This window comes from Coregonus clupeaformis, unplaced genomic scaffold (genome assembly GCF_020615455.1).
Source record: "Coregonus clupeaformis isolate EN_2021a unplaced genomic scaffold, ASM2061545v1 scaf0089, whole genome shotgun sequence".
Classification (NCBI taxonomy): Eukaryota; Metazoa; Chordata; class Actinopteri; order Salmoniformes; family Salmonidae; genus Coregonus; species Coregonus clupeaformis.
Window position 1 is genome coordinate 261466 of NW_025533544.1, and position 26035 is coordinate 287500.

The 26035-nt window shown below is 46.2% G+C and overlaps 1 protein-coding gene across 1 annotated transcript in view; it reads right to left on the bottom strand.

Moving 5' to 3' along the window:
* The window catches only part of LOC121554194 (collagen alpha-6(IV) chain-like), a 91501-nt gene that overhangs the window by 40516 nt on the left and 24950 nt on the right, over positions 1-26035 (bottom strand). The window contains exons 2-16 of the mRNA XM_045213215.1: positions 17870-18049; positions 17679-17798; positions 16936-16992; positions 16619-16654; positions 14098-14160; positions 9215-9250; positions 8215-8256; positions 7393-7482; positions 4785-4838; positions 4588-4650; positions 4022-4066; positions 3838-3891; positions 3466-3535; positions 3235-3342; positions 2141-2290 (exon numbers count right to left, since the gene is read on the bottom strand). Of these exons, the coding sequence (XP_045069150.1) occupies positions 2141-2290; positions 3235-3342; positions 3466-3535; positions 3838-3891; positions 4022-4066; positions 4588-4650; positions 4785-4838; positions 7393-7482; positions 8215-8256; positions 9215-9250; positions 14098-14160; positions 16619-16654; positions 16936-16992; positions 17679-17798; positions 17870-18049 (1168 nt within the window). The remainder of the gene's footprint in view (positions 1-2140; positions 2291-3234; positions 3343-3465; positions 3536-3837; positions 3892-4021; positions 4067-4587; positions 4651-4784; positions 4839-7392; positions 7483-8214; positions 8257-9214; positions 9251-14097; positions 14161-16618; positions 16655-16935; positions 16993-17678; positions 17799-17869; positions 18050-26035) is intronic.

Below are 26035 nucleotides of genomic sequence, written 5' to 3' on the forward strand. Positions count from 1 at the left end.
CTATGTCACAGCCTATATATATATATATATATATATATATATATATATATATATATATATATATCTCTTTCCCCTATGTCACAGCCATAGATATCTCTCTCACCTATGTCAGAGCCATATATTTTGCTCTCCCCTATGTCAGAGCCATAGATAAACTCAGCAAAAAAAGAAACGTCCCTTTTTCAGGACCCTGTCTTTCAAAGATAAATCGTAAAAATCCAAATAACTTCACAGACCTTATTTGTAAAGGGTTTAAACACTGTTTCCCATGATTGTTCAATGAACCATAAACAATTAATGAGCATGCACCTGTGGAAAGGTCGTTAAGACACTAACAGCTTACAGACGGTAGGCAATTAAGGTCACAGTTATGAAAACTTAGGACACTAAAGAGGCCTTTCTACTGACACCAAAAGAAAGATGCCCAGGGTCCCTGCTCATCTGCGTGAACGTGCCTTAGGCATGCTGCAAGGATTCATGAGGACTGCAGATGTGGCCAGGGCAATAAATTGCAATGTCCGTACTGTGAGACACCTAAGAAAGCGCTACAGGGAGACAGGACGGGCAGCTGATCGTCCTCGCAGTGGCAGACCACGTGTAACAACACCTGCACAGGATCGGTACATCTGAATATCACACCTGCGGGACAGGTACAGGATGGCAACAACAACTGCCCGAGTTACACCAGGAATGCACAATCCCTCCATCAGTGCTCAGACTGTCTGCAATAGGCTGAGAGAGGCTGGACTGAGGGCTTGTAGGCCTGTTGTAAGGCAGGTCCTCACCAGACATCGCCAGCAACAACGTTGCCTATGGGCACAAACCCACCGTTGCTGGACCAGACAGGACTGGCAAAAAGTGCTCTTCACTGGCGAGTCGCGGTTTTGTCTCACCAGGGATGATGGTCGGATTCGTATTTATCGTCGAAGAAATGAACGTTACACTGAGGTCTGTACTCTGGAGCAGGATCGATTTGGAGGTGGAGGGTCCGTAATGGTCTGGGGCGGTGTGTCACAGCATCATCGGACTGAGCTTTTTGTCATTTTAGGCAATCTCAACGCTGTGCGTTACAGGGAAGACATCCTCCTCCCTCATGTGGTACCCTTCCTGCAGCCTCATCCTGACAAGACCCTCCAGCATGACAATGCCACCAGCCATACTGCTCGTTCTGTGCGTGATTATTATCTCTCAGTTTTTTGCCTTTCTACTTCGCTCATTTCAAGTCTTTAAACTAAGCTTCTGTGTGTATTTCTCTCTCCCAACATCACTGACTGAAATTATTCAAAAGCTTCAGAACTTCCTAAGACTGTTTCAACTCTAAAAAGGCTCATTGCACACCCACTGGGCACACACTGTCTGAATCAACATTGGTTCCACGTCACTTCAATTAAATTACGTTGAACCAACGTGGAATAGACATTGAATTGTCAGTTACATCCCTCTCTGTGTATCTTTCTTTATCTATCTATTCAATCTATTTCTTATCTGTCTTTAACTCAATTTATCTCTTCCCTTATTCTCTCACTTCTTGTCTTCACTATCTCTATCTCTTTCCCTTTCTCTCTCTCTCTCTCTCTCTCTCTCATCAATAACACTTCTATTGAACTTGTTAAGACAAACAAACAAAAGTAACTAATGTACCTGGACCTGGGTCACCATCCCTCATCCATCCCTCACCCATCCCTCATCCTCCCATCCCTCACCCATCCCTCATCTATCCCTCATCCATCCCTCATCTATCCATCCCTCATCTATCCATCCCTCATCCATCCTGCATGAGACATGACAGATATGATTATCAGTCCCTCCAGGATTTCACAGAGTTTTTGGGGGCATAGATTTGGACGAGAGGCCGGTCCAAGACACAGAACACTGTAGGAGGTGAGCGGTTAATGTTGACAGGTGATCTGAGTCAACACTGGGACTGATGCTGACATGCCTCCATCTGGCCAAACTGATGAAGCTCTCCAAAGCATATGTGATGCTAATAATCAGCAGCTGTACTGTCAGCTGGGGATGGCATAAGGAATGATACATGTATTGGGAGGGATGTAAAAACCTCAAGTAATAGGGGAGGGGATTGTTGATTTAGCAAAAAACCTGATCATGTTGCTAGGAAGCCATAACGTAACTAACGTACCAGATCTGTCTGGTGGTCCGGGAGGTCCGGGGGATCCTGGTAAGCCTGGTCCTCCTGGTTGGCCCTCAGGACCGTATCTCTGTCTGCCGGGGTTACCCCTCTCTCCCTTAGGCCCTGGGGTACCAGGGAACCCTGGGCTGCCTCTACGACCTGGGAGAGGGAAGAGAGGAGGAGAGAGAGGAGAGGAGAGAGGAGAGGAGGGGATGGAGAGAGGAGAGGAGGGGATGAGAGAGGAGAGGAAGGGATGGAGAGAGGAGAGGAGGGGATGAGAGAGGAGAGGAGGGGATGAGATTGGAGAGGAGGGGAGGGGATGGAGAGAGGAGAGAGAGGAGAGAGAGGAGATGAGGGGATGGAGAGAGAGGAGATGAGGGGATGGAGAGAGGAGAGGAGGGGATGGAGAGAGGAAAGGAGAGAGAGGAGAGGATGGAGACGAGAGAGAGGAGAGGAGGGGATGGAGAGAGGAGAGGAGGGGATGGCGAGAGGAGAGGAGAGATGAGGAGATGGAGAGAGGAGAGGAGAGATGAGGGGATAGAGAGAGAGGAGAGGAGAGAGAGGAGAGGAGGGGATGGAGAGGAGAGGAGAGGAGAGGAGAGGAGGAAATGGAGAGGGGAAAGGAGGGGATGGAGAGGAGGGAGAGGAGGGAGAGGAGGGAGAGGAGAGGAGAGGAGAGAGAGGAGAGGAGGGGATGGAGAGAGGAGAGGAGGGAGAGGAGGGGAGAGGAGGGGATGGAGAGAGGAGAGGAGGGAGAGGTGAGGAGGGGGTGGAGAGAGGAGAGGAGGGAGAGGAGGGGAGAGGAGAGAGAGGAGAGGAGGGAGAGGAGGGGGTGGAAGAAAATACAAAAGAAGAGAGAAAAAGAGGGGGGGGTTACAAAATGGGATGGAAGAAGGTTTTACTTACCTTGCAGGTATCAGTTGAGTGTCTTGTGGAAATCAGAGATGTGTGTGCTTGTGTTTCTGTGTTTGCTATGTGTGCATGCCTGTATGCATGTGTGTATCTGCATGTAAGCATGTGTGTGTGTGTGTCTGTGTGCCTGTATGTGTGTGTGTGTGTGTGTGTGTGCATGCATCCGTATAGTGTATGTGTCTCCGTGTTACCATCGCCGAAGGAGTCGCCTGGTCGTCCTGGTTGTCCTGGAAACCCTGGAGCGCCCACGTCACCTGGTTGACCGGGGAAGCCGTCGATACCATTGTCACCTTGTGCTCCTGCAACCAATCAGAGGACAGGTGGTCAAAAGAGGGGATTGTGGGTATCATTAATACAATTCATGCTTTTCATGATACAGTACGTAACATGTGTGTGTGAATGTGTGTGTGTGTGTGTGTTACCTTGAACAGCCAGCCCTTGTGTGTCTCTGTAGATGGGGGGTCCGGGAGGCCCCTGTTCCCCCTGGTCACCCTAAAAGACAAACAGAGAAAATAAAATATGTTCACGTTAGCACCCCTTACTGGCAGACTGGTGCCCTGTAACTCAACCCTAAACCCTCTCAGAACAAGACAACATACAAACGGCTGCCCAATTCTGATATTTATCCACTAATTTGTCTTTTGACCAATCAGATCAGCTCTTCTGCCAATAATTGAGCAAAATATCAGAATCGGGCTGCCTGTGTAAGGCAACATTACCTGACATTCAGTTTGTAACAAGTACACAGTCATGCATTCATTTCCGAAAAATGAGTTTTTTCCCTCTTGGCTTACCTTAGGTCCTCTGTAGCCTGGTTGCCCGGGGAACCCTGGACTGCCTGTGAATCCCTGTGTGGGAGAGAGATGCATTAGTTATTTGGTTCATTCATCTGTTCATCCGTTTATAAATCAATTATTTAATTTAAGTGTGTGTGTGTGTGTGTGTGTGTGTGTGTGTGTGTGTGTGTGTGTGTCCTACCTGTCTTCCTTGAGATCCGGGAGGTCCATTAAAACCAGGAGGACCCTGCCAAGAGAGAAGAAGAAAAAAGATGGCAGCCAGAGAATAGTTTAGTATCAGAGTTTAGAATCAGAGTTTAGAATCAGAGTCCAGAATCAGAGTCCAGAATCAGAGTCCAGAATCAGAGTTCAGAATCAGAGTTCAGAATCAGAGTTCAGAATCAGAATCAGATTTTAGAATCAGAGTTCAGAATCAGATTTTAGAATCAGAGTTTAGAATCAGAGTTCAGAATCAGAGTTTAGAATCAGAGTTCAGAATCAGAGTTCAGAGTCCAGAATCAGAGTCCAGAATCAGAGTCCAGAATCTCAAACAGCACAACATCACTCTGGGTGTAATATCACTCTGGGTGTAATTTCACTCTAGGTGTAATATCACTGTACCAATAATATCTGTTTTGTGTGTGCACTCGTTCACTACTTCCCACAAATCTAAAAGCGTTTTATTGATGGAGGCCTGGGCTAGAGGAAGTTTTACCACCTCTGAGGTGGTAGTAGATAATCTGACGTAGAAGGAGGGGAGGAGCTTACCCGTCCCCCTGGATACCCCAGAATTCCATTCTCTCCCTTCTCGCCAGGATAGCCAAAAGGACCCTGGCAACAGACGTATGAGTCAAAAATGTATAAAATACATATAGTTGAAACAACATTGTTTATGCTCTACCGCAAAGAGCTATTCAATTCTATGAATCTTTATTGTCCCCAACAGACAAGACAGACACACTTACAGGTGGGCCGGGTCTACCAGATGGTCCACGCACTCCTTTGTAACCCCCTTCCCCCTGAGAGAGAGAGAGAGAGAGAGAGAGAGAGAGAGAGAGAGAGAGAGAGAGAGAGAGAGAGAGAGAGAGAGAGAGAGAGAGAGAGAGAGAGAGAGAGAGAGAGAGAGAGAGAGAGAGAGAGAGAGAGAGAGAGAGAGAGAGAGATAAAAGGAGTAAGCCTAAGGAAGTGGAACCCCCGGGCTGTCCTCACTGGAGGAAGAATCAAGATGGCATCTTTCAGGAAAACCAAAATGAACACAACAAAGTATCATAAAGCAAAAGGGGTTCATTTTGGATGACAAAAGTTACATTAACGGTGTGAAAAAAACATTTCGCATTTTGTGTTGTCATCCAAAGCTAATTACACAACTAATTGTGTTATATTGTGAATTATAAACTGGGTGGTTCGAGCCCTGAATGCTGATTGGCTGACAGCCATGGTATATCAGACTGTATACCACGGGTATGACAAAACATTTATTTGTACTGCTCTAATTACGTTGATAACCAGTTTATAATAGCAATAAGGCACCTCAGAGGTTTGTGATATATGGCCAATATACCACAGCTAAGGGCTGTATCCAGGCACTCAGCGTTGCGTTGTGCTTAAGAACATCCCTTAGCCATGGTATAGTGGCCATATACAACACCCCCTTGTGCCTTATTGCTTAATTATAACAAATAAAAAAAACTGACTACAGCACCAAAGCCTCTCTGAACACGTCAAAGGACTAACTGGTTTAAAATCATATGAGGGGAAAGAGTATTCTACAGCAATCAAACAACAATCTAGCTGACATATTTGCTGATTAAAATTTATTTCAATGAATACTGTTCTTTACTTTGTATTCTGTGTACAACATCAACATACACTACCGGTCAAAAGTTTTAGAACACCTACTCATTTGAGGGTTTTTCTTTATTTTAACTATTTTCTACATTGTACAATAATAGTGAAGACATCAGAATCCAGGCTCTGTCGTAGCCGGCCGCGACCGGGAGATCCATGGGGCAGCGCACAATTGGCCCAGCGTCGTCCAGGGTAGGGGAGGGAATGGCCGGCAGGGATGTAGCTCAGTTGGTAGAGCATGGCATTTGCAACGCCAGGGTTGTAGGTTCGATTCCCACGGGGGGCCAGAATGAAACAAATATATTATAATAATGTATGCACTCACTAACTGTAAGTCGCCCTGGATAAGAGCGTCTGCTAAATGGCTAAAATGTAACTATGAAATAACACGTATGGAATCATGTAGTAACCAAAAAAAGTGTTAAACAAATCAAAATATATTTTATATTTGAGATTCTTAAAATAGCAACACTTTACTTTGATGACGGCTTTGCACACTCTCTTGGCATTCTCTCAACCAGCTTCATGAGGTAGTCACCTGGAATGCATTTCAATTAACAGGTGTGCCTTCTTAAAAATTAATTTGTGGAATTTTTTTCCTTCTTAATGTGTTTGAGCCAATCAGTTGTGTTGTGACAAGGTAGGGGTGGTATACAGAAGATAGCCCTATTTGGTAAAAGACCAAGTCCATATTAAGGCAATAACTTCTCAAATAAGCAAAGAGAAACGACTGTCCATCATTACTTTAAGACATGAAGGTCAGTCAATACAGAACATTTCAAGAACTTTGAAAGTTTCTTTTAAGTGCAGTCGCAAAAACCATCAAGCGCTATGATGAAACTAGCTCTCATGAGGACCACCACAGGAATGGAAGACCCAAAGTTATCTCTGCTGCAGAGGATAAGTTCATTAGAGTTACAAGCCTCAGAAATTGCAGCCCAAATAAATGCTTCACAGAGTTCAAGTAACAGACACATCTCAACATCAACTGTTCAGAGGAGACCGTGTGAATCAGGCCTTCATAGTTGAATTGCTTCAAAGAAACCACTACTAAAGGACACTAATAAGAAGAAGAGACTTGCTTGGGCCAAGAAACACGAGCAATGGACATTAGAAATGTGTCCTTTGGCCTGGAGTCCATATTGAAGATTTTTGGTTTCAACCGCTGTGTCTTTGTGAGACGCGTTGTGGGTGAACGGATGATCTCTGCATGTGTAGTTCCCACTGTAAAGCATGGAGGAGGAGGTGTGATGGTGTGGGGGTGCTTTGCTGGTGACACTCTGTGATTTATTGGAGGGACGGACTGTGTGTGTGTGACCCTAGGAGGGGTGGTAGCATAGGGGAGTGGGCGGGTTTGGGGCAAGGTGGAGATTGGCAGGGGGGTATGAGAGGCCAGTCACTCATATAGCAAACTATCCCCTACCCTATTACTATACGTTTTTACATCCCTCCCAATCCTTATGCCATCCCCAGCTGACAGTACAGCTGCTGATTATTAGCATCACATATGCTTTGGAGAGCTTCATCAGTTTGACCAGATGGAAGCAAGTCAGCATCAGTCCCAGTGTTGACTCAGATCACCTGTCAACATTAAGCCCTCACCTCCTGCGGTGTTCTGTGTCTTGGACCGGCCTCTTGTCCCCTCTCTCCCCCCCTTGCCTCAGTCTCCTCCTCCCCCTGTCTCTCCTCCCTCTCTCTCACCCCTACTGCTCCTGTCTGTGTTACCTTCTCTCCTTTGTAGATAGTGACAATAGATGAGCCTTCTAGCGCCACGTCGACGGGCACGCCTCGAGGTCCGGGCGGACCAGTGTTACCCTGGTGATTCAGAGGACAACACATGTCAGTCAGTCGTTATCAGCCAATCAGACGGGAGGATGAGGAGGTTGGAATGTTGAGAGGAAAGGGGGGGGCAAGTGTTGGAAGATGGAGAGAGTGGGAGAGGGAGAAAGAGAGGGTAAAGATAGAAAGAGAGAGAGAGAGAGAGAGAGCACTCTGGCCTACATTATCTTTCTTCCTAAAACATCACTAACAAGAAAACTATTTAGAGTAATTAATACATTTACATTACATTTTAGTCATTTAGCAGACGCTCTTATCCAGAGCGACTTACAGTTAGTGAATACATATTTTTTTTATACTGGTCCCCCGTGGGAATCGAACCCACAACCCTGGCGTTGCAAACGCCATGCTCTATCAACTGAGCTACATCCCTGCCGGCCATTCCCTCCCCTACCCTGGACGACGCTGGGCCAATTGTGCGCCGCCCATGAGTCTCCCGGTCACGGCCGGCTGCGACAGAGCCTGGATTCGAACCAGGATCTAGTGGCACAGTTAGCACTGCGATGCAGTGCCTTAGACCACTGCGCCACTCAGGAGTAATACATTACTTGTCAATCTATCAATCTATTGCTAATCAATCTATCAGAAATGTGATCAGTGATAAGAAGGGTTACATAGATCTATCAGAAATTCCCTCATTAATTGACAGTTAAACTAAGTACACAAGGTAGAATAGCGCGGGTTGCGTTGTTTTGTAATGGTGCGTACCTTATCTCCTGGCTCCCCCTGAAACCCTAGGCTGGGGCTCCCCTGGAAAACAAGAGTGGGGATTGCATTTGGAAAAGAAAACATGGGCCTACATGGGGCTGGCTTTATAACAACATGAGTGTAACTGTATGAAGTCTAAAATCTCAATGTAAGTCTACAGAAACCAAAGTCACTAATAGGGACTAGAGTAAATATCATGTGTTGGCAATTATCCTAGACTAAAAAATTTAAGAAAGAAAGAAATACATTTTACATTTGAGTCATTTTAGCAGACGCTCTTATCCAGAGCGACTTAAAGTTAGTGCATTCATCTTAAGATAGCTAGGTGGGACAACCACATATCACAAGCATAGAAAGTACATTTTTCCTCAATAACGTAGCTGTCAGCAGAGGCAGAGCTAGAAGGGGGGGGTCAAGTGCAAGTCGAGGTGAGGAGGAGGATGTTTGAAGAGGTAGGGTTTCAGATGTCTTCGGAAGATGGGCAGAAAGACAGAAAGAAAGTCGCTCCCAACTATTTAATGGATAAACCTAATAACCAATGTTGTTTAGAACTTACGTAGAATGTGCAAATGTCTTTCCTTCTTTTTCTACACTTTACTTTTTATTAGTCAGCTCCTCTACAAATATTTGTGGGTGCGTATCAGCTAATGCTTTTACTAGACAATAATCCTAGAATAAACCATACACTAAGCAATCTCCATTAAGACAAAAGCAACATTACGTAAACGGCTTTCAGTTCTTCATCGCACACACACTGCCCTCTATCTGTTTGGTGGTGTCATTACACGGTTACCATGGAGATCCTTATTACTTTCTATTGAGCAGACAGACTGACTCGGAGGTCAGAGGTCAGATGTCTACTGCGGTCCAGTACTCTGAGGTCAGTACGGTGTCCATATTTGGACAGCCTCAGTCTGAGCAGGACTTTCAGGTCAGGTGTCTACTGTGGTCCAGTACTCTGAGGTCAGGGGTCAGGTGTCTAGTATTGTCCAATACTTACTACAGGACCAAGGGGACCGGGGGGACCTGGATTACCCTGGAGAAGAACACAACAAACAGACAGGAAGTCAGTTGGAGAGAAGACGTAGCATCTAAACTATTGCATCTATTATCTATTGTAAAATAGACAGAAAACAGGTTATGTAGAACAACAGGGTATGTGGAACAACAGGGTATGTAGAACAACAGGGTATCAAATCAAATCAAATTTTATTGGTCACGTGCGCCGAATACAACAGGTGCAGACATTACAGTGAAATGCTTACTTACAGCCCTTAACCAACAGTGCATTTATTTTAAACAAAAAAAGTAAGAATAAAACAACAACAAAAAAAGTGTTGAGAAAAAAAGAGCAGAAGTAAAATAAAGTGACAGTAGGGAGGCTATATATACAGGGGGGTACCGTTGCAGAGTCAATGTGCGGGGGCACCGGCTAGTTGAGGTAGTTGAGGTAATATGTACATGTGGGTAGAGTTAAAGTGACTATGCATAAATACTTAACAGAGTAGCAGCAGCGTAAAAGGGATGGGGGGGGGGGGCAGTGCAAATAGTCCGGGTAGCCATGATTAGCTGTTCAGGAGTCTTATGGCTTGGGGGTAGAAGCTGTTGAGAAGTCTTTTGGACCTAGACTTGGCACTCCGGTACCGCTTGCCGTGCGGTAGCAGAGAGAACAGTCTATGACTAGGGTGGCTGGAGTCTTTGACAATTTTGAGGGCCTTCCTCTGACACCGCCTGGTATAGAGGTCCTGGATGGCAGGAAGCTTTGCCCCAGTGATGTACTGGGCCGTACGCACTACCCTCTGTAGTGCCTTGCGGTCAGAGGCCAAGCAGTTGCCATACCAGGCGGTGATGCAACCAGTCAGGATGCTCTCGATGGTGCAGCTGTATAATTTTTTGAGGATCTGAGGACCCATGCCAAATCTTTTTAGTCTCCTGAGGGGGAATAGGCTTTGTCGTGCCCTCTTCACGACTGTCTTGGTGTGTTTGGACCATGATAGTTCGTTGGTGATGTGGACACCAAGGAACTTGAAGCTCTCAACCTGTTCCACTACAGCCCCGTCGATGAGAATGGGGGCATGCTCAGTCCTCTTTTTTTCCTGTAGTCCACAATCATCTCCTTTGTCTTGGTCACGTTGAGGGAGAGGTTGTTGTCCTGGCACCACACGGCCAGATCTCTGACCTCCTCCCTATAGGCTGTCTCATCGTTGTCGGTGATCAGGCCTACCACTGTTGTGTCGTCGGCAAACTTAATGATGGTGTTGGAGTCGTGCCTGGCCATGCAGTCATGGGTGAACAGAGAGTACAGGAGGGGACTGAGCACGCACCCCTGAGGGGCCCCCGTGTTGAGGATCAGTGTGGCAGATGTGTTGTTACCTACCCTTACCACCTGGGGGCGGCCCGTCAGGAAGTCCAGGATCCAGTTGCAGAGGGAGGTGTTTAGTCCCAGGATCCTTAGCTTAGTGATGAGCTTAGAGGGCACTATGGTGTTGAATGCTGAGCTGTAGTCAATGAATAGCATTCTCACGTAGGTGTTCCTCTTGTCCAGGTGGGAAAGGGCAGTGTGGAGTGCGATAGAGATTGCATCATCTGTGGATCTGTTGGGGCGGTATGCAAATTGGAGTGGGTCTAGGGTTTCTGGGATTATGCTGTTGATGTGAGCCATGACCAGTCTTTCAAAGCACTTCATGGCTACAGACGTCAGTGCTACGGGTCGGTAGTCATTTAGGCAGGTTATCTTAGAGTTCTTGGGCACGGGGACTATGGTGGTCTGCTTGAAACATGTTGGTATTACAGACTCAGTCAGGGACATGTTGAAAATGTCAGTGAAGACACTTGCCAGTTGGTCAGCACATGCTCGGAGTACACGTCCTGGTAATCCGTCTGGCCCTGCGGCCTTGTGAATGTTGACCTCCTTAAAAGTCTTACTCACATCGGCTACGGAGAGCGTGATCACATAGTCATCCGGAACAGCTGGTGCTCTCATGCATGCTTCAGTGTTGCTTGCCTCGAAGCGAGCATAGAAGTGGTTTAGCTCGTCTGGTAGGCTTGTGTCACTGGGCAGCTCGCGGCTGTGCTTCCCTTTGTAGTCTGTAATAGTTTTCAAGCCCTGCCACATCCGACGAGCGTCAGAGCCAGTGTAGTATGATTCAATCTTAGACCTGTATTGACTCTTTGCCTGTTTGATGGTTCGTCGGAGGTCATAGCGGGATTTCTTATAAGCGTCCGGGTTAGAGTCCCGTTCCTTGAAAGCGGCAGCTCTACCCTTTAGCTCAGTGCGGATGTTTCCTGTAATCCATGGCTTCTGGTTGGGGTATGTACGTACGGTCACTGTGGGGACGACATCATCGATGCACTTATTGATGAAGCCAGTGACTGATGTGGTATACTCCTCAATGCTGTCTGAAGAATCCCGGAACATGTTCCAGTCTGTGCTAGCAAAACAGTCCTGTAGCTTAGCATCTGCGTCATCTGACCACTTTTTTATTAACCGAATCACTGGTGCTTCCTGCTTCAGTTTTTGCTTATAAGCAGGAATCAGGAGGATAGAGTTATGGTCAGATTTGCCAAATGGAGGGCGAGGGAGAGCTTTGTATGCGTCTCTGTGTGTGGAGTAAAGGTGGTCTAGAGTTTTTTTCCCTCTGGTTGCACATTTAACATGCTGGTAGAAATTAGGTAGAACGGATTTAAGTTTCCCTGCATTAAAGTCCCCGGCCACTATGAGCGCTGCATCTGGATGAGCGTTTTCCTGTTGATTAATGGCCTTGTACAACTCATCCAGTGCAATCTTAATGCCAGCATTGGTTTGTGGTGGTAAATAGACAGCTATGAAAAATATAGATGAAAACTCTCTTGGTAAATAGTGTGGTCTACAGCTTATCATAAGTATGTAGACGTGTGTACTGAATAACACAACACACAGACAGGAAGTCAGTCAGTCTGTAGACGTGTGCACTGAATAACACAACACACAGACAGGAAGTCAGTCAGTCTGTAGACGTGTGTACTGAATAACACAACACACAGACAGGAAGTCAGTCAGTCTGTAGACGTGTGCACTGAATAACACAACACACAAACAGGAAGTCAGTCAGTCTGTAGACGTGTGCACTGAATAACACAACACACAGACAGGAAGTCAGTCAGTCTGTAGACGTGTGCACTGAATAACACAACACACAGACAGGAAGTCAGTCAGTCTGTAGACGTGTGTACTGAATAACACAACACACAGACAGGAAGTCAGTCAGTCTGTAGACGTGTGTACTGAATAACACAACACACAGACAGGAAGTCAGTCAGTCTGTAGACGTGTGCACTGAATAACACAACACACAGACAGGAAGTCAGTCAGTCTGTAGACGTGTGCACTGAATAACACAACACACAGACAGGAAGTCAGTCAGTCTGTAGACGTGTGCACTGAATAACACAACACACAGACAGGAAGTCAGTCAGTCTGTAGACGTGTGTACTGAATAACACAACACACAGACAGGAAGTCAGTCAGTCTGTAGACGTGTGCACTGAATAACACAACACACAGACAGGAAGTCAGTCAGTCTGTAGACGTGTGCACTGAATAACACAACACACAGACAGGAAGTCAGTCAGTCTGTAGACGTGTGTACTGAATAACACAACACACAGACAGGAAGTCAGTCAGTCTGTAGACGTGTGCACTGAATAACACAACACACAGACAGGAAGTCAGTCAGTCTGTAGACGTGTGCACTGAATAACACAACACACAGACAGGAAGTCAGTCAGTCTGTAGACGTGTGCACTGAATAACACAACACACAGACAGGAAGTCAGTCAGTCTGTAGACGTGTGTACTGAATAACACAACACACAGACAGGAAGTCAGTCAGTCTGTAGACGTGTGTACTGAATAACACAACACACAGACAGGAAGTCAGTCAGTCTGTAGACGTGTGCACTGAATAACACAACACACAGACAGGAAGTCAGTCAGTCTGTAGACGTGTGCACTGAATAACACAACACACAGACAGGAAGTCAGTCAGTCTGTAGACGTGTGCACTGAATAACACAACACACAGACAGGAAGTCAGTCAGTCTGTAGACGTGTGCACTGAATAACACAACACACAGACAGGAAGTCAGTCAGTCTGTAGACGTGTGCACTGAATAACACAACACACAGACAGGAAGTCAGTCAGTCTGTAGACGTGTGCACTGAATAACACAACACACAGACAGGAAGTCAGTCAGTCTGTAGACGTGTGCACTGAATAACACAACACACAGACAGGAAGTCAGTCAGTCTGTAGACGTGTGCACTGAATAACACAACACACAGACAGGAAGTCAGTCAGTCTGTAGACGTGTGTACTGAATAACACAACACACAGACAGGAAGTCAGTCAGTCTGTAGACGTGTGCACTGAATAACACAACACACAGACAGGAAGTCAGTCAGTCTGTAGACGTGTGCACTGAATAACACAACACACAGACAGGAAGTCAGTCAGTCTGTAGACGTGTGTACTGAATAACACAACACACAGACAGGAAGTCAGTCAGTCAGTCAGTCAGGCATCAACAGACAATAAGACAAGTATGTTCCCCCAAGTCACTAGCTTTAGTCATATTAATTAATGTGTAGATTAAACATGACAAGTCACTAGGTTCAGTCATATTAATGAATGTGTAGATTAAACATGACCAACACTTGGTGTAATGTGATGGCTGTCATGACACTGCTTGGGATAAAGTAGCTTCTGTAGTATATTGGGTTCATATATTCACAATCCATCTAGAATAGACAGGTGTGTGTGTGTGTCTGTCTATGTGTGTGTGTGTGTGTCTGTCTACGTGTGGTGTGTGTCTACGTGTGTGTGTTTGTGTGTGTGTACGTACAAGGAATCCATCAGGACCTCTGGGGCCGATGTCCCCAGGCCTTCCGTCAGGACCTCTGGGACCCTGAGGAGAGAAACAGAACGCACAGAACCAGGTCAGAAACACAGAACACATAGAACCCTTTAGAACCAGGTCAAGAACAAAGAACACATAGAACCCTTTAGAACCAGGTCAGGAACACAGAACACATAGAAAACTTTAGAACCAGGTCAGGAACACAGAACACATAGAAACCTTTAGAACCAGGTCATGAACACAGAACACATAGAAACCTTTAGAACTGGGTAAGGAACACAGAACACATCGAACCCTTTAGAACCGGATCAGGAACACACCAAGTAATCATTTACACCACATATACACTACCAGTCAAAAGTTTGGACACACCTACTCATTCAAGGGTTTTTATTTATTTTTACAATTTTCTACATTGTAGAATAATAGCGAAGACATCACAACTATGAAATAACACATATGGAATCATGTAGTAACCAAAAAGGTGTTAAACAAATCAAAATATTTTTTTTATTTGAGATTCTTCAAATAGCCACCCTTTGCCTTGATGACAGCTTTACACACTCTTGGCATTCTCTCAACCAGCTTCACCTGGAATTATTTCCCACATATGCTGAGCACTTGTTGGCTGCTTTTCCTTCACTCTGCGGTCCGACTCATCCCAAACCATCTCAATTGGGTTGAGGTCGGGGGATTGTGGAGGCCAGGTCATCTGATGCAGCACTCCATCACTCTCCTTCTTGGTAAAATAGCCCTTACACAGCCTGGAGGTGTGTTGGGTCATTGTCCTGTTGAAAAACAAATGATAGTCCCACTAAGCCCAAAACCAGATGGGATGGCGTATCGCTGCAGAATGCTGTGGTACCCATGCTGGTTAAGTGTGCCTTGAATTCTAAATAAATCACAGACAGTGTCACCAGCAAAGCACCCCCACACCATCACACCTCCTCCTCAATGCTTTACGGTGGGAACTACACATGCGGAGATCATCCTTTCACCCACACCACGTCTCACAAAGACACGGCGGTTGGAACCAAAAATCTCCAATTTTTACTCCAAACCAAAGGACAGATTTCTACCAGTCTAATGTCCATTGCTTGTGTTTCTTGGCCCAATCAGGTCTTGTATTCTTATTGGTGTCCTTTAGTAGTGGTTTATTTGTAGCAATTCGACCATGAAGGCCTTATTCACACAGTCCCCTCTTAACAGTTGATGTTGAGATGTGTCTGTTACTTGAACTCTGTGAAGCATTTATTTGGGCTGCAATTTCTGAGGCTGGTAACTCTAATGAACTTATCCTCTGCAGCAGAGGTAACTCTGGGTCTTTCATTCCGGTGGTGGTCCTCATGAGACCCAGTTTCAAATAAAATGTTATTTGCCACATGCGCCGAATACAACAGGTGTAGACCTTACAGTGAAATGCTTACTGATAAGACCTTAACCAACAATGCAGTTACATTTTTTTTTAAAACAATAGTGTTAATTAAAAATAGATAAGTAATACATAAAAATAGCAAATAATTAAAGAGCAGCAGTAAAATAAAATAACAGTAGGGAGGCTATATACAGGGGGTACTGGTACAGAGTCAATGTGCAATGCAAATAGTCCAGGTAGCCATGATTATCTGTTCAGGAGTCTTATGGCTTGGGGGTAGAAGCTGTTAAGAAGCCTTTTGGACCTAGACTTGGCGCTCCGGTACCACTTGCCGTGCGGTAGCAAAGAGAACAGTCTATGACTAGGGTGGCTGGAGTCTTTGACAATTTTTAGGGCCTTCCTCTGACACCGCCTGGTATAGAGGTCTGGATGGCAGGAAGCTTAGCCCCACTGATGTACTTGGCCGTACGCACTACCCTGGCGGTGATGCAACCAGTCAGGATGCTCTCGATGGTAGCCATTGAACTATGAGCCAGCCAACTGTCTTAGCAGACTGCGCTTGTTGGTTTTTGCGACTGCACTTGAAGAAACTTTCAAAGTTCTTGAAATGTTCCGTATTGACTGACCTTTACGTCTTAAAGTAATGATGGACTGTCATTTCTCTTTGCTTATTTGAGCTGTTCTTGCCATAATATGGACTTGGTCTTTTACCAAATAGGGCTATCTTCTGTATACCCCCCCTACCTTGTCACAACACAACTGATTGGCTCAAACACATTAAGAAGGAAATAAATTCCTCAAATTAACTTTTAAGAAGGCACACCTGTTAATTGAAATGCATTCCAGGTGACTAAGCTGGTTGAGAGAATGCCAAGAGTGTGCAAAGCTGTCATCAAGGCAAAGCGTGGCTATTTGAAGAATCTCATTTTGATTTGTTTAACACTTTTTTCGGTCACTACATGATTCCATATGTGTTATTTCATAGTTTTGATTTCTTCACTATTATCCTACAATGTAAAAAATAGTAAAAATAAAGAAAAACCTTTGAATGAGTAGGTGTGTCCAAACTTTTGACTGGTAGTGTACATAATGAAATACATGATATTGATGTCTAGGAATTAGTTGTCTTACAGGCACACCGTCCAGCCCAGGCAAATCAGGAGCTCCCTGTAAGGAGACAAGATCAACTGTGAGTTAAACAACTGGCCTTAGTTCATTATAAACTTACATGTAGATTTAGGGGAGTGAGGGAGGTGATGAGGGAGGGAGGGAGTTTCAGGTCAGACTGACCTCAATGGATGGCACAGGATGATGTCATAGCAACAACATTATCCCCCTTTCTCCAGGATAGGAGGAGAGGAAAGACAAGATGGAGGGATGGATGGGGAGAGGCATGAAGGTCAAACTCTTCCTCATAACATTCTTGTGTGTCTGTGTATATACGTTACCCCTCCGGTTCCAACATATACAGGTTCTCCCTTCTGTCCTTTAGGACCATTAGGCCCCTGAGAGAGCGAGAGCGAGAGCGAGAGCGAGAGAGAGAGAGACAGACATAGAGACAGAGACAGACACAGAGACAGAGAGAGACAGAGAGAGACAGAGAGAGAGAGAGACAGACAGACAGAGAGAGAGAGACAGACACAGAGAGAGACAGAGAGAGAGAGAGAGAGAGAGAGAGAGACAGAGAGAGACAGAGAGAGAGAGAGACAGACAGACAGAGAGAGAGAGACAGACACAGAGAGAGACAGAGAGAGAGAGAGAGAGAGAGAGAGAGAGAGAGAGAGAGAGACATTGTGTCACAATGAAGCCAGTAACACCCCGGCAGCCGGCTCACTCCATGCAGATTTCCCCTCAGTCAGCAACCATTTGGTTACTAGATAACTGACTCCTGTTACAGTGATGTGGTACTGATGTAGATGATTGATGTTACTTACAGCGAATCCAGTTAGGTCCAACAAACACAAAACTACATGACTCTTATTACAGAACAGATACTCTACAGTAATAGTAATATATGCCCATTAGCAGACGCTTTTATCCAAAGCGACTTACAGTCCTGCGTAAAATACATATTACGTATGGGGGTCCCAGGATTCAAACCCACTATCCTGGTGTCGCCAATTCCATGCTCTACAGAGGACCACCTAAATGATGATAGTAGTAGATGGTAGACAGGGTCGATGTGACTCACAGGGAGTCCTGAAGCTCCAGGTATTCCTCTGTCTAGAGCTCTGGGACCTGGGTCTCCCTGGGTACCGTTACATCCATCAGCTCCTGGTAGACCCCTGCCACCGTCCTGACCTGGGTGACCCTGGAGCAAGAGAAAAAGGGTTAGGGTGTGTGCGTGTGTGTGTGTGTGTGTGTGTGTGTTACAATACTCACTGGGACTCCGTCGGTTCCTGGGAACCCTGGAACGCCCAAGGGCCCCTTGTCTCCTTTCGGCCCAGAGGGGCCTGTGAGTCCGACGTGGCCCCTCTCTCCTTTTTGTCCCAAAGGCCCTTTGTCGCCTGGGAACCCCTCTGGTCCACCGGGTCCCACAGGCCCCAAGGCCCCTGGACGCCCCTGGAGACAGGGAAGAGGAGGAGGCAGACATGGTGACACAACTCTTAACAAGTTCTTTAAATAGATTGAGTCTTTAAGAGAGTGTGAGAGTCAGAAAAGTCAAAGGTGAGGAAGAGGATGAGGAGGAGAGGTACCCCTGACTAACACTTAGACTATGTACACTAAAAGATTGTCCTGGAAAGTAAGCGGCCAGAGGTCTCTCTCTCTCAATTAAATTTAAGGGCTTTATTGGCATGGGAAACGGATGTTAACATTGCCAAAGCAAGTGAAGTAGATAATAAACAAAAGTGCAATAAACAATAACAATTAGCAGTAAATATTACACTCACAAAAGTTCAAAAAGAATAAAGACATTTCAAGTGTCATATTATGTACAGTGGGGAAAAAAAGTATTTAGTCAGCCACCAATTGTGCAAGTTCTCCCACTTAAAAAGATGAGAGAGGCCTGTAATTTTCATCATAGGTACACGTCAACTATGACAGACAAAATTAGAGAAAAAAATCCAGAAAATCACATTGTAGGATTTTTAATGAATTTATTTGCAAATTATGGTGGAAAATAAGTATTTGGTCAATAACAAAAGTTTCTCAATACTTTGTTATATACCCTTTGTTGGCAATGACACAGGTCAAACGTTGTCTGTAAGTCTTCACAAGGTTTTCACACACTGTTTCTGGTATTTTGGTCCATTCCTCCATGCAGATCTCCTCTAGAGCAGTGATGTTTTGGGGCTGTCGCTGGGCAACACAGACTTTCAACTCCCTCCAAAGATTTTCTATGGGGTTGAGATCTGGAGACTGGCTAGGCCACTCCAGGACCTTGAAATGCTTCTTACGAAGCCACTCCTTCGTTGCCCAGGCGGTGTGTTTGGGATCATTGTCATGCTGAAAGACCCAGCCACGTTTCATCTTCAATGCCCTTGCTGATGGAAGGAGGTTTTCACTCAAAATCTCACGATACATGGCCCCATTCATTCTTTCCTTTACACAAATCAGTCGTCCTGGTCCCTTTGCAGAAAAACAGCCCCAAAGCATGATGTTTCCACCCCCATGCTTCACAGTAGGTATGGTGTTCTTTGGATGCAACTCAGCATTCTTTGTCCTCCAAACACGACGAGTTGAGTTTTTACCAAAAAGTTATATTTTGGTTTCATCTGACCATTGACATTCCCCCAATCCTCTTCTGGATCATCCAAATGCACTCTAGCAAACTTCAGACGGGCCTGGACATGTACTGGCTTAAGCAGGGGGACACGTCTGGCACTGCAGGATTTGAGTCCCTGGCGGCGTAGTGTGTTACTGATGGTAGGCTTTGTTACTTTGGTCCCAGCTCTCTGCAGGTCATTCACTAGGTCCCCCCGTATGGTTCTGGGATTTTTGCTCACCGTTCTTGTGATCATTTTGACCCCACGGGGTGAGATCTTGCATGGAGCCCCAGATCGAGGGAGATTATCAGTGGTCTTGTATGTCTTCCATTTCCTAATAATTGCTCCCACAGTTGATTTCTTCAAACCAAGCTGCTTACCTATTGCAGATTCAGTCTTCCCAGCCTGGTGCAGGTCTACAATTTTGTTTCTGGTGTCCTTTGACAGCTTTTGGTCTTGGCCATAGTGGAGTTTGGAGTGTGACTGTTTGAGGTTGTGGACAGGTGTCTTTTATACTGATAACAAGTTCAAACAGGTGCCGTTAATACAGGTAACGAGTGGAGGACAGAGGAGCCTCTTAAAGAAGAAGTTACAGGTCTGTGAGAGCCAGAAATCTTGCTTGTTTGTAGGTGACCAAATACTTATTTTCCACCATAATTTGCAAATAAATTCATAAAAAATCCTACAATGTGATTTTCTGGATTTATTTTTCTCATTTTGTCTGTCATAGTTGACGTGTACCTATGATGAAAATTACAGGCCTCTCTCATCTTTTTAAGTGGGAGAACTTGCACAATTGGTGGCTGACTAAATACTTTTTTCCCCCACTGTATATATACAGCAGTGTTGTAATGATGTGCAAATAGTTAAAGTACAAATGGGGAAATAAATAAACATAAATATGGGTTGTATTTACAGTGGTGTTTGTTCTTCACTGGTTGCTATTTTCTTGTGGCAACAGGTCACAAATCTTGCTGCTGTGATGGCACACTGTGGTTTTTCACCCAGTAGTAGATAAGGGAGTTTATCAAAATTGGGTTTGTTTTCAAATTCTTTGTGGATCTCTGTAATCTGAGGGAAATATGTGTCTCTAATATGGTCATACATTTGGCAGGAAGTTAGGAAGTGCAGCTCAGTTTCCACCTCATTTTGTGGGCAGTGTGCACATAGCCTGACTTCTCTTGAGAGCCAGGTCTGCCGACGGCAGCCTTTCTCAATAGCAAGCCTATGCTCAATGAGTCTGTACATTTCTCTCAGCAATCTACACACAATACCCCATAATGACAAAGCATTAAACTGGGTTTTTAGAAATGTTTGCATATATATATATATATATATATAAATGAAATACCTTATTGACATAAATATTCAGACCCTTTGCTATGAGACTCGAAACTGAGCTCCGGTACATCCTGTTTCTATTGATCATTCTTGAGATGTTTCTACAACTTGGAGTCCACCCGGGGAAAAATCAAATGATTGCACATGATTTGGAAAGGCACACACCTGTTTATATAAGGTCCCACAGTACACGTCAGAGCAAAAACAAAGCCATGAGGTCGAAGATATTGTCTATAGAGCTCCGAGACAGGATTGTGTCGAGGCACAGATCTGGGGAAGGGTACCAAAATATTTCTGCAGCATTGAAGGTCCCCAAGAACACAGTGGCCTCCATCATTCTTAAATGGAAGAAGTTTGGAACCGCCAAGACTCTTCCTAGAGCTGGCTGCCTGGCCAAACTGAGCAATCGGGGAGAAGGGCCTTTGTCAGGGAGGTGACAAAGAACCCGATGGTCACTCTGGCAGAGCTCCAGAGTTCCTTTGTGGAGATGGGAGAACCTTCCAGAAGGACAACCATCTCTGCAGCACTCCACCAATCAGGCCTTTATGGTAGAGTGGTCAGACGGAAGCCACTCTTCAATAAAAGGCACATGTCAGCCCGCTTGGAGTTTGCCAAAAGGCACCTAAAGGACTCTCAGACCATGAGAAACAATATTCTCTGGTCTGATGAAACCAAGATTAAACTCTTTGGCCTAGATGCCAAGCGTCACGTCTGTAGGAAACCTGGCACCATCCCTACGGTGAAGCATGTTGGTGGCAGCATCATGCTGTGGGGATGTTTTTCAGCGGCAGGGACTGGGAAACTAGTCAGGATAGAGGGAAAAATGAACGGGAGCAAAGTACAGAGAGATCCTTGATGAAAACCTGCCCCAGAGTGCTCAGGACCTCAGACTGGGGGCGAAGGTTCACCTTCCAACAGGACAATGACCCTAAGCGCATAGGCAAGGTTTCGGGATACATCTCTGAATGTCCTTGAGTGGCCCAGCCAGAGCCCGGACTTGAACCCGATCGAACATGTCTGGAGAGACTTGAAAATAGTTGTGCAGCCACGCTCCCCATCCAACCTGACAGAGCTTGAGAGGATTTGCAGAGAAGAATGGGAGAAACTCCCCCAAATACAGGTGTGCCAAGCTTGTAGCGTCATACCCAAGAAGACTTGAGGCTGTAATCGCTGCCAAAGGTGCTTCAACAAAGTACTGAGTAAATGGTCTGAATACTTACAAATTTGCAAACATTTCGAAAAAACAGTTTTTGCTTTGTCATTATGGGGTATTGTGTGTAGATTGATGAGGGGAAAAAACTATTTAATCAATTTTAGAATATGGCTGTAACGTAACAAAATGTGGAAAAAGTCAAGGGGTCTGAATACTTTCCGAATGCACTGTATATATACACAGAGTACACCAAACATTAGGAACACCTTCCTAATATTGAGTTGCACCCCCTTTGGCCCTCAGAACAGCCTCAATTCGTCGGGACAATTCGTGTTGAAAGCGTTCCACAGTGATGCTGGCCCACGTTGACTCCAATGCTTCCCACAGTTGTGTCAAGTTGGCTGGTAGTGGATCTCTACTCCGAGTAGCTCGTTCCATCTCATCCAAAGATGCTAAATTGGATTGAGATCTGGTGACTGGGCAGGCCACTGCAGTAAGCTGAATTCACTGTCATGTTTGTGGAACCATTCCTGGACAATCCTAGCCTTATGGCATGGGGCATTATCTTGCAGAAAAAATAAATCCGCAGATGGATATACTGCTGCCATGAAGGGATGCACCTGATTGGCAATGATGTTCAGATATCCTGATGCATTGAAACTTTTATCAAGGGGCCCAATGTGTGCAATGAAAACACACCCTACACCATCACACCACCACCACCAGCCTGCAATGTTGACACGTGGCCTGATGGATGCATGTACTCATGTTGTTTCGTTCCTTAGCCCACTGCAACCGCAGTTTCTTGTTTTTTGCTTAAAGAAGTGGAACTCTGTAAGGTCGTCGGCCGCCATACCCCATTCGTGTCCAAGGTACAACGAGTTGTGCATTGTTCTATGTGTCTTTGGGCACCAATGTTGTACTGGACTGGCAGTTTACTAACTGTAGCCTGTCTATTGCGCTGCACAATTTGTGTCAGCCTCCTATGTACTTTTCATCAATGACCCATTTTCGACAACTGTCCTGCCATTGCCTGGATGCCCTTTGGATGGTGGACCGTTCTTGATACACATGGGAAACTGTTGAGCGTGAAAAAACTGTTTTTGACACACTCAAACTGGTGCACCTGGCACCTACTACCATTCCCTGCTCAAAGGCACTTAAATATTTTGTCTTGCCCATTCACCCTCTGAATGGCACACATACACAATCCATGTGTCAATTGACTCAAGGCTTGAAAATCATTTTTTAACCTGTCTCCTCCCCTTCATCTACACTGATCTGAAGTGGATTGAAGAAGTGACCTCAATAAGGGATCATATCTTTCACCTGGATTCAACTGGTCAGTCTATGTCATGGAAAGAGCAGGTGTTCTTAATGTTTTGTCCATGTGTTCCTAATGTTTTGTCCACTCAGTGTATATCTCATTGTCTTTCTATCCTCATCTTGGAACGTCTTTATATATTTTCCAACCTCATGAATCTTAGGGAAACATCTGAACACACAAACACTTTGATTTGACATCATCTCTCCAAATCAAAGCAGCAGTCTTCAATTACACTCTCTGACGGGTGTTCTGAGGGAGTTTACCAGGAGGGAACATCCTCAGACACATTTCTAGGCTGACATATTTTTTTATTTTTTTGGGGGGGGGAAGAGCGAGAGAGAGGTATGACAGAGTGTGTGTGTGTTTGTGAAGGAGAGAGAGCCAGAGAGATTGTGAGGGAGAGAGTGTATGTATGTTATCCTAAACAGGGCTTTTTGGCCACTTAAGGAATTTGTGCAACCTTATCGACAACAATCGTCACCCAATCCTGCACTAGCCAACCATCACCACATGCCGGCGACAGAGAGCAGGTATTTGAAAAACTCTCTGTGACAATGGGGTAGGCGTGGGTTAACCTGATCTCTCTCTCTCTCTCTCTAAGGCCTAGGATACACTTTAACTCTGTTTTAGGTAAGAGGTCACCATAAAGGTGTTTGTTAGACTCTTTGGCATATACAGTGACATACTATAACTCTCTAATGCTTTCCCAATGTCTAACACACACATTTACAGTTACCTCTTACCTAACACACAGACAGAGTTAGAGACAGAGTTAGACAGTTACCTCTTACCTAACATTCAGACTGAGTTAGAGACAGTTATCTCTTACCTAACACAGACAGAGTTAGAGACAGTTAACTCTTACCTAACACAGACAGCGTTAGAGACAGTTAACTCTTACCTAACACACAGACAGAGTTAGAGACAGAGTTTAGGCCTTAGCTCTCTGGAGAGGGTACTAGAAGCATCCATCCACTAGATGGATTAAAATTATCTCTTTTCACAGAAAATACATTACTCAATGTCATAGTGTGATCTCAGTGAATATATCTCCACAGTTAATGCAACGGGAGGTGGAGGGATAACATCTAAGGTGTTCCCTAAATGTGCTGACCTGGTTGGCAACTGAGGGAAAAGAACATCCTTCAATGCTTCCTTCAATACAGGATGCTAATGGGGTGAAAGGGGAATGGGAGAGGAGAGGAGAGGAGAGAAAGGGTGAGGAGAGGAGAGAAAGGGAGAGGAGAAGAGGAGAGAAAGGGAGAGGAGAAGAGGAGAGAAAGGGAGAGGAGAGGAGAAGAGAAAGGGAGAGGAGAGGAGAAGAGAAAGGGAGAGGAGAGGAGAGAAAGGGAGAGGAGAGGAGAAGAGGAGAGAAAGGGAGAGGAGAAGAGGAGAGAAAGGGAGAGGAGAAGAGGAGAGAAAGGGAGAGGAGAGGAGAGAAAGGGAGAGGAGAAGAGGAGAGAAAGGGAGAGGAGAAGAGGAGAGAAAGGGAGAGGAGAAGAGGAGAGAAAGGGTGAGGAGAGGAGAGAAAGGGAGAGGAGAGGAGAAGAGGAGAGAAAGGGAGAGGAGAAGAGGAGAGAAAGGGAGAGGAGAAGAGGAGAGAAAGGGAGAGGAGAAGAGGAGAGAAAGGGAGAGGAGAGGAGGAGAGAAAGGGAGAGGAGAGGAGAGAAAGGGAGAGGAGAAGAGGAGAGAAAGGGAGAGGAGAAGAGGAGAGAAAGGGAGAGGAGAGGAGAAGAGAAGAGGGATGCTGAAGATGAAATGGAATGAAATGGTCAAAGTCAAAGATAACTGCACTCCTAACTGACTACCTGGTCTGACTCGAGATTAAACTTAACTATAGACAGAGAGAAGGAGGGATGGATGGACAGGGTAGTGTCACGATCGTCGTAAGAACCGGACCAAGGCGCAGCATGGTAAGCGTACATCTTTTAATGAGTACTTTACACAATCACAAAAACAACAAAACAATACGTGAAGTCTAAAGGTTCACCAACACAAACCTATACAGAACAAGATCCCACAATGAACTAGTGCCAACCGACTGCCTAAGTATGGTTCCCAATCAGAGACAACGAGAATCAGCTGCCTCTGATTGGGAACCACCCTGGCCAACATAGAAAACACGATCTAGAACAGACCCAATGAAAACTAAACATAACAAGTCCACACCCTGGCTCAACATTTAAGAGTCCCCAGAGCCAGGGCGTGACAGTACCCCCCAAAGGCGCGGACTGCGACCGCGCCAACCAAACACAACAGGGGAGGGGCCGGGTGGGCATTCCGCCTCGGAGGCAGGATCCGGCTCCGGGCGTGACCACCACTCTCTCACTACCCCCCCATAGCGCCCCATGTCTGGTCTGGCCCCGCTGGCCGGAGCTGGACTGGACACCGGTGGAGCGGATTGCTCTTGCTCCGGAGTGGAGCAGCTGACCGGTGCCGGACCAGGCACCGGTGGAACAGGCACGGACCGTGCCTGACTGACGACGCGCACCACTGGCCTGGTGCTGGGATCAGGCACAGGCCGGACCGGGCTGGCGACGCGCACCACTGGCTTGGTGCGGGGAGCAGGAACAGGCCGGACCGGGCTGGCGACGCGCACCACTGGCTTGGTGCGGGGAGCAGGAACAGGCCGGACCGGGCTGGCGACGCGCACCACTGGCTTGGTGCGGGGAGCAGGAACAGGCCGGACCGGGCTGGCGACGCGCACCACAGGCTTGGTGCGGGGAGCAGGAACAGGCCGGACCGGGCTGGCGACGCGCACCACTGGCATGGTGCGGGGAGCAGGAACAGGCTGGACCGGGCTGGCGACGCGCACCACTGGCTTGGTGCGGGGAGCAGGAACAGGCCGGACCGAGCTGGCGCCGCGCACCACAGGCTTGGTGCGGGGAGCAGGAACAGGCCGGACCGAGCTGGCGCCGCGCACCACAGGCTTGGTGCGGGGAGCAGGAACAGGCCGGACCGGGCTGGCGACGCGCACCACTGGCTTGGTGCGGGGAACAGGAACAGGCCGGACCGGGCTG